General features: G+C 41.8%; 1 protein-coding gene across 1 annotated transcript; it reads left to right on the top strand.

The window, feature by feature from the left end:
* Positions 1–357: 357 nt before the first annotated feature.
* Positions 358–8,883, top strand: TEX30 (testis expressed 30). The gene is made up of 5 exons (XM_082066276.1): positions 358–427; positions 3,585–3,815; positions 5,273–5,324; positions 7,059–7,264; positions 8,450–8,883. The coding sequence occupies exons 1-5, from the start codon at positions 410–412 to the stop codon at positions 8,621–8,623; spliced, it is 681 nt and encodes a 226-aa protein (XP_081922402.1). The 5' UTR covers positions 358–409; the 3' UTR covers positions 8,624–8,883.

The raw sequence follows: 8,883 nt of genomic DNA, 5'->3' as shown, positions 1-8,883 counted from the left end.
TGTCGCTCCCCCGCAGGCACCGACCCGCAGCCGGACGGGCCCCAAGCGCTGCGGGGCCGCCCCAGGCCCATTCCACGGTCGCCTCCCGCCGCCTCCCACAACGTGCCTCAACCCGATCCCCGTTCAAAATTCCCTTCAGCGCAGACCCCGCCTGCAGCCAACACCTGTCCGCGCCGCGGCTTGTGACGGACCCCGCTTCCCCCTGCCCGCAGGCAGGCCGCCCCACACTCAACCCCCTCCCCCCCTCCGCCATTGCCTCTCCTCACAGGCGCAGGCCGGCTCTTCACCCTTCGGGGCGGGGCCTTGCACACCTATGGCCAATCAAGCACGGTCCGGGAAAGCGGCGGGGTGCTATTGGACAGGAGGGCTGTCATCCGCGGGACGTGACGGGGGCGCTGCCAGGAGCGGGATGAGCGGGCCGGCAGAGGTATGGCTGCCGCCCTTAGCGCTACTCGCGGCGCCGAGCCAGCCCGGGGAGGGCTGAAACCAGCCGCCCGTGGAGGAGGCTGGCGGTTCAGGATGTCTGTCAGGACGGGAGACGGGCTGCCCTCCTCGGCCGCAGCCTGCCGAGGGGTCTGTGAAGCCCCGAGCCGGGGGCGGGTTCTGCGGCCTGGTGGGCCCGGTCGCCCTGGGCTGCGCTGGAGGGGCCGCAGGGCTTGGCCTGACCCAGCAGTCGCGGCTGCAGGCGGATCAGCCTCCCGTGGGGGTTCATGTGCCTGTTTTGCTTTCGAATGTGTAAGGTCCTGCACCAGCTTCCATCCCGTTAGGAGCTCCTGTAGCCAGGGCTGGATGTGCAGCCGCTGCTGCCTTCCTAGGAAGGGTGTAAAGTTGAGGGAGTGTAGTATTTCCATCTTGATTGAAGAGAAGCTGCTAAATTAATGTATATTGTGATTGAGTTACAAAAGATGTACCCGTCATTAACCAGTTGACATGATAGGCGTTCCTGCTCCAGCAGGGGGTTTGGACTAGATGATCTTTTGAGGTCCCTTCCAGTCCCAAACATACTGTGATACTGTGATAACTGCTTTCTGACCACCGGCAAACAAGGGGATATTTTTCAAGTTTTAGAACCTTCTGCATGACAAGAGGGAGACAGAAGATTAAGTGATACATTGTTTAGAAGCAAAGTGCTTAGCTTATATTTAACTAATAATTAATAGATGTAATTAAGAAGCTAGTTAATTATAACTAACTTCATCATTTACTAGTATAGATGTATGTTAAAAATTTCCAAAAATTGTAATGAATATGGAGCAATTGTGTGAATATAAGCAATGCAAGACACTGGAGCACTTATGGAGAATAATTCCCAGTGTTCCCCAGTGCTGTCAATAAAGAATGCCTGCTTAATAGAATAATTGACTCTGACGTTAAGTTTATTTCTTTGTTTCATGATCTTAGTGTAGGCATGTATATATAAATTAATCCAAGTGATTAGATGGGTCCAGTTACTCATCTGTTGTTCATACCTTCAATGAAAAGGTCCCAGGTGGCACAGTATCTGATTGTGGGATGTTGTCTCCAGCTGGGTACTTCAGTCCCTCATGTGACAGTTAAAGTGACAGAAGAGACTGGATTTCCAGGGGCTGCATGATAATAATTTATGGCTCTGTAATCTTGTAGTCCCAGGGTGCCTATAGCCTAGGAATACAAACTTTGAATGTTCTGATAAGAATGCAGAATAACGTCTGTCTTACTGGGATGTCGTCTTTGCCAAGTATTTGGTATCTCAGAGGGTCAGGCCTGGAGTAGCTGTGGGATTCAAGAGTTCTCACATACTTCTACATGTTTGGGTTTTATTCCCTTTTCACATCCTTCTTAGTTCTAATGACACACTCATTTTGTGGAGCGGGGGGAGACGTTTTCGTCTGCTTGTCTTTCCCTGCAATATGCTGTATGCTTACCTGGGAAGTGATTGAGTCACCATCCCTGGAAGTATTTGAAAGATGTGTAGATGTGGTGCTTAGGGACGTAGTTCAGTGGACTTGGCAGTGTTGGGTTTATGGTTGGACTTGATCTTAAAGGTCTTTTCCAACCTAAATTATTCTGTGATTCTGTGGCTGTTGACCAGCTGAGCCCTATCTGGCCTGGTGTCTTCCCTGAGCGACGGCCGCCTAGTCAGGCAGCAGCAGTTCTGGCTGTCAGGCTTCTGCCCATCTCTGCCACGTAGACGTGGCTGCCGGCTGCCCCACACATCTGACTGCCGTCCTCTGGCATCCTCCATCCATTTCAACTGGGCAGAGGCTGTAAAGGTGGCAGCCTCATGACACCACCGACAACCTCCTTCTTCCCTGCAGTGTCTGTGTAGGACCACTGCCAAAAAGAGCCTTTGGGAGGCAGCTGTGGCATGAAATAGTATTTCATCCCATTCCCTGGGTGTTTTCCTTCTTGCTTTCAGAAGCTTCAGCATGTACAGCGGCACATGTATTGTCCAGTCCCCTTTCATCCAGCTCAACATCAGCTGGTTTTGTGTCTCATTTAGCTCGTCCAGATGTCTGTCACATCTGGAGGCCCTCCGACAGCCTGATGCTGGTTTTGTCTGAGCCTGTGCTGTCACTCTCCTGCCCCTGGGGGAAGTTCGGTTTTTGACTTTATGCCGGCTGCTCCTCCGCTGACTGGTTACTGCTGTCTTCTAATTTGGAAACATTTGCTGGGCTGTGTCTTTATGGCCTATATTTCTCTGGTTTATGCTGCTAGATAAGTGAGAATAAGTGCCTTGCTTATTTAGAATATAAATTATACAAATACATGAAACATATATTATGACATCTGCCTTCAGTTATTATTGAACTTTTAATGAAAAAAGTAATTCTTTGGGCCTTTTTCTTATAGCTGTGTGTAATGTCTAAAACTAGTATATTCAAATCCATTTTTCTTAATACTCTGCTGTGGTCTTTTCCCTATATAATGAAGCTTGCACATGGATGCTACAGCTACAGGATTAAATAGTTGCTGCCAGCATGGAGTTCTCTTAATCCTGTATACTCCATATGGCTCTACTGACCCAAAGTAATTTGGTTGTAATAAATGTTCAGGGGCTTCCTTAATTCTTTTATTTAATAATGTCTGTGAAAGATGGGAGATAAAAATACTATTTCCACTAGAGGAAACTGTAATTATAGAAGATTTCATATTTCCTATTTATTTTTAAGTCTTATAGAGCAGTAATTTTTTCTTATAATGGAAGACTTAATATTCATGTCAATTATGGCAGTTAGCTTTCTCAAACAGCTAGATATATCTATATAGAGAAGGTATGTCAGTTTATGCCGTGAAGCATCCTTTGAAGCTAGGGTTGCTTCACTTTCTAATGGAGAAAATCAGGATGGAGTAATAAGGTGACTTGCCCATTATTGCATGGAAAACCTTTGAGTCAGAGGTAGAGTTACTTGTTAATACTCTTAGAGAAGGAGTAAAAGTGGACTTGCAATTTTGGTTTCTTTCTTAATTGTCTGAATTTTCTTCATCATAATAGGGGGGCAAGAACATGCTTTCTTTTTGGTGGTGTTGGGGTTTTTTGTGTGTTTTTATTTTTAGTGGTAGTATTATTATTTTTAATATATTGGGTTTTGTTTCATTTCTAGGTTAAAGTGACAATACCTTTTGGAAACAAGTATCTTGATGCTATCTTTTCTGTCCCAGAGAAGAAACCAACATGCGGAGTTATTCTTACCCATGGAGCTGGAGGAGATATGAATTTCCCTCACTTAGTGTCTTTGGCAGCCTATCTTGCATCCCGTGGAGTTCTGTGCCTGCGGTTTACTTGTAAAGGCCTCAACATTGCTTATAGGACTAAGGCCTTCAAAACGGTTGTGGTAAGAAGTGACCAAATTCTGCCAAAGCGTAGATCCGTGTGTGTCATCTTCGGGGTTTCTTAAATTATGGCCAGAGATTAGTCAAGCAACAGTGAGAATATAGAAGTGATAGTTAGCTAAATGGAGCACTGTCTGAACAGAAACAGCAGGAGCAATTTTTATATGGGCAGTAGCTGGAACAGCTGCAGCAAGTATGTGAATTGAGTATTTCTCAAGCAAGCTTGAGAAAAGGATGTGAAGAAAGGGTGTTTTGTGGGAAAACTTACAGCTTGAAAAAATGGAAGTATTTAGACTGGAAACAAGAGGTAGGTGTTCTGGGAGGGTTGGTGAAAGGAGGGAGATTAAGGGATACAGCTTTGGGAGTGGTTTTGAGAGGAAAGACGCTGACCTGGGAATTGTGCTGGGTCTCTGGGAGTTGGCAGCTGGGACAAAAAGACTTGGGGGAAAGAGAAGGGGACTCTGGGTCACAGGACGAGTTGACGCAAAAGAGATTGGGAGTAGCATATGAGAGCCCTAGAACCTAAATAGTCATTGATTTCAAAATCAGTTTAAACTGTTATATGCAGGTATTGATCTCTTTCTGCTGCTGCAACAGTATTTAAGATATTCTCATGTACCTAGGTTCTGTTAAAATGAACAACCTTTTGTTATAATAGAATCAGCTTAGAATATCTTCCTGTTCTAGAGCGTGTAGGAAGGAGTAGAAATTTTCTTCTGATTATATAGCTACTTTTACTGGGGCATGGGAAGGTAGCTTGAGCTCTTCGCTTTAAGCATCAGAAATTTCATAGGGGACTCAAGTTCAGTTCTGAAGGAATTAATGTGTATTATGTCATATGTACATTAATTTGAAGTTAGACTTTGCCAGCTTTAATGTGGATCTGTTCTCCTTTCTTTTTTGAAGCAGCACAATATTGTTAGTGGGCTTATATTAATATGCTGCTGTGTAAAGGTAATTCAAAGACCTCTGTGAAGATACCATCTGATTAGTTACCTTCTAAAAACTGAAAAATCTGTTGCTGAATTTTATCTTTTGTGTTAGACATAACTATTTGTGTCTTAAACTTTTCATTGGCAATATGGGACCTCAGGGAAGTGCATTTTTGCTGACTTATTTTGCCTTTTGATGTGCTAAGAGTGTGCATGCAGTCTCTTACTATAAGTTGATAGACAGTAATAATTTATGTTTTGGTAACTTGATAGGGCATCTGATATTTTAGACTTGCTGAAATCTAATTTGAAATTGCTTATGTTTATTATGTTGTTGCTGGAAAATGTTATGAACTCACTTCTGTCAATAAACAAGAGAGCACCTTTTATGTATCTTTTCTTTGTTAAATCTGCAGTGCTGAAAGAGCTTCCCATTTTGTATTTGGTAGCTACCAACAAAAAAGTGCCCAGTCTCTCAGCGGACTTAATTCTGACTTGTAATATTAATGTTTATCTTATTTCTTTAGGAATACTTAAAGCTTTCTGATGATTATAAGCTTTCGGGTGTCGTCCTTGCAGGTATTGTTTCAGTATCTATAATTTTCTCTTTATACTGCCTCTAATTATACCAGTATGTAATTACTTCATTTTTGAAGTCTGTCCCACTTTGGTAAGAAGTGGATGAACAGATGTGCACGACAGGTTCCAGGTTGAGGTGGGCACTAAAAGCTTGCTGTCTAACATGGGAACAAGCTGAATAAAATCCCCCTCGTCAGTATTGCCTAGGGAAAGCAATTCAGCAGTTGGATGCTTTATGGCCTTAGTTAATTGATTAGAAGTCTGCAGACTGCCATGGGAGCGTAGGTGCCAGGCCCCCTTACAGATCTGCATTGGGGTGTCTGAAGGCAACCAGCCCTGTGCTGGTGGTGGTTTTGCAGCTCAGCTTTCTTGCAGCTGGCTGGGGCAGCTACTGCTTCTCATGTCGCAAATGGGGACATTCAGCCTGGCACTTTCACTGGGTTCTCTTGGGAACATGGCTGTCTAGACCTAGTCCTCATGATGCTACAGATCTTGCTCCAGAAGGAGGAAGGGCAGAGCAATAGACCATGTTTTCCAGGTACTTTGGGAAAAAAAATCCTTGTCACTTGTAAGCGACAGGGTGCAAATTCTGTGATGATCCATGTGTACTTTTTAACTGGAGGTCTTGAAAAATTCTGGTTACTGTTAAATGGAAAACCATTTTCCCCAAGCAGATTTTGGTAAATAAAACCTAGTGGCAGATAGAAAATTGGTTATATTATGTGAATAAGGGAAGTAGATGACTGTGATGAGGAATAACTTGATATGGGAAACCCTAAATGTTCTCTGACTAAGCGAAACGAAATCTGTGCTGATGCAAGTTAATCCCACTGGAATCAGCCACTTCCAACACTCAATTACAGAGCATTGTCAGCTCATATGCCTCTTTGAGGAGGTATTTTGATATCCCCTTGCTATTACTGACTGACCTCAATGCTACAAGTTCATGCTGTATTTGTTTTTTCATTTTCCCCTTCTACTTTTAGGCTGAAGTTTGAAGTGTGCATAAACACTTGCTGGATTCGTTTGGGGAGTAAGGAGCGTAAAATTTTGGTTTTAATTTGAGCAGATTTAGGTTGTATGAAAAAAAGGTACAAGATAATAGCATTGCTATCTGGAATTTCAAGTGTCTGGAGCATAGGACCTGTCCCTCTCTTCCCCTGCTCCCAGGATGGGCTTTTCCTTCCAGTAATGCAAAGGATCCATTGTCATTTTTATATGTATATACATATATTTTATAAATATATAATATATGATATATGATATATGATATATGATATATGATATATACTATATACTATATACTATATACTATATACTATATACTATATACTATATACTATACAATATACAATATACAATATACAATATACAATATATAATATATAAATGTACATACATATATAAAATATATATATACACATATATATATTTGTATATATGTGTGTGTATATATATATACACACACACATACATATATATATATATATATATTTTTTTTTAGTGGGGATGTGAAATCATAATATAACCAGACAAATATTTTAGCAGAAAATGTTGAAATTAGGATTAATATTTTTCACAGAGTAAGTGAATAAATGTATCCCTGGCATTTTGTACTACTGCTACACTGAAATACATTCAGTTGGATTGTTTTTAGGTGTTGTTTCCTCAAACAGAATGTAGATGAAGTGACAGCAGATACACTTTTTTCCTTTATTTTAACATGGGAGAAAGGCCGTTCCATGGGCTCACGAGCTGCTGCCTCTGTGATACACCAGCTTAGTCTGGAGGATGATGATGACTTTATTCAAGGTCTAGTATGTTTATCTTACCCACTGCATCGACCAAAACTTCAGTCCAAGCTCCGGGATGAAGATTTATTATTTATCAGGTGTCCGGTGCTGTTTGTCTCAGGATCAGCAGATGAGATGTGTGAAAAAGTGAGTACCCCTGTAAATCCTGCTATGAAGGGGCAGTATGGGGGAATCGGAATTCCAAGTCTGAGTGACACCTGGACTGATATACACAGCTGTGACTTTGATTAACAACCTTCTCTAAATTTTATATATATATCTTCTGAAGGAAACCTTGGGTAGGAAACTTCATTGGACATAAGGAAGCCTGGGGGTACTTGCTTTTGCTGCTTAAAACTTCTGGATTGTGCGTGATCATCCACTTTAGCAAACTCATCTTCAGGCCACTAAAATACTGCTGATTTAAATGTTTTGGTTTTTTTGATAAGATTGTACAAATTAAAAGTGGCCTATGGAAGGAACGAGTTATTATATCTTTTAACCGTTTCAAGTTACAAAATATAAATACTGTGCTGCGCTATCAGTTTCACATTCAGCACATTTTCATGACTAATTCTTCTAGCAAAGCAGCTCTACCCACAAGTCAGACTTCTGTGGCAGTGATATTTTTGTAGAGATAAAGAACAGGTGTGCAGAGATGAGAATACGGCAGTTTTCTGCCTTGTTTTCTTGCAAATAAGTATCTGTTTTTCGTGAACAGTTTAGATTGAATTTGGGACTGTGTGCAATTAGCATTTTCCATTCTTGGACAGTTTCTAAGGAGTCGTAATGATTTCATGAGGAGTTACCACCAAAGTCAGCCAGGCTGGCAACCAGCACAGCCTTGGAGTGCCCTCTTAATGGGGGAATTGTTAAGACTTTTTGAGCTGGTGCTTAGATCTGTTTGCTGAGAAAGTGGAAGGTAGTCAAAGCCAGTCTCTAGGGAATTATTAATACATTGCTACTCTGCCACTGTAGCCAAATCTGACTTGCGAAGTTCTGTGATTTTATTACTAGCACTATCCGCTGGCAATAAAAGTGGATTCCTTCATCAGTGTGGGGAAGGAGCCTGCACAGGCTTGTGACCTTTGCAGGTTTTGAAGTTCTAATTTTCTGTTGTTCTGTGTTGGGGTGAGATCTAACCTTTGAGCAAATGCCATCACGGAGCACAGTATCATCACATCTTTTCCGTCAGCGTGTTTTTAATGTGCACGCAGATCCATTTTAAGAGCTTTCCATTATGTGTTGCACAGGCAAAGCGAGAGGCATCTATGAGTTGCACAGTTTGTAGCAGCTCATTCTCTAACTTTTTCATTCTTATTTTCTCCGTAGCAACTGCTAGAAGGTGTGGCAAGCAAAATGAAAGCCCCTAAAAAGATCCACTGGATTGATAAAGCAAACCATGGGATGGCAGTCAAAGGACGAACAACAGATGATGTCATGGAAGAAATAAATGCACAAGTTTTTTCTTGGCTTAGAGAGAATGTTGAACTGGAGCGCAAATGATTTGCTATGTTTAAATAGTATCTTCATGTAGCTTTTCCTAAATGTAAATTGGAGTCTGTTATTTCTGAAAAGGGTATTTTCAGAGGTCTAAGTGTAAATGCAAGTAAAACTTTTTTGTGTGTGAATGAAAAAAGTTATGCAAAACAATAAAGAACTTTTTAAAGGAGGGACAGAAAATGTACCAAGTATTTAATATCATGGCAGCATTGTTTTCTATATTTCTATGCACATAACTCTGAACAACAGTTAGTGTTCTTCAT

This window comes from Streptopelia decaocto (assembly GCF_964273445.1).
Source record: "Streptopelia decaocto genome assembly, chromosome: 1".
NCBI lineage: Eukaryota > Metazoa > Chordata > Aves > Columbiformes > Columbidae > Streptopelia > Streptopelia decaocto.
Note: the sequence above shows the minus strand (reverse complement) of the source record. Positions and strands in the feature narration are given on the sequence as shown.

Bases quoted from the DNA above. Each gene is read 5' to 3' on its own strand.
- TEX30 (XM_082066276.1), top strand. The intron at 5,325-7,058 runs GTATTGTTTCAG...CATGGGAGAAAG, and splicing joins TTCGGGTGTCGTCCTTGCAG to GCCGTTCCATGGGCTCACGA. The intron at 7,265-8,449 runs GTGAGTACCCCT...TTTTCTCCGTAG, and splicing joins CAGATGAGATGTGTGAAAAA to CAACTGCTAGAAGGTGTGGC.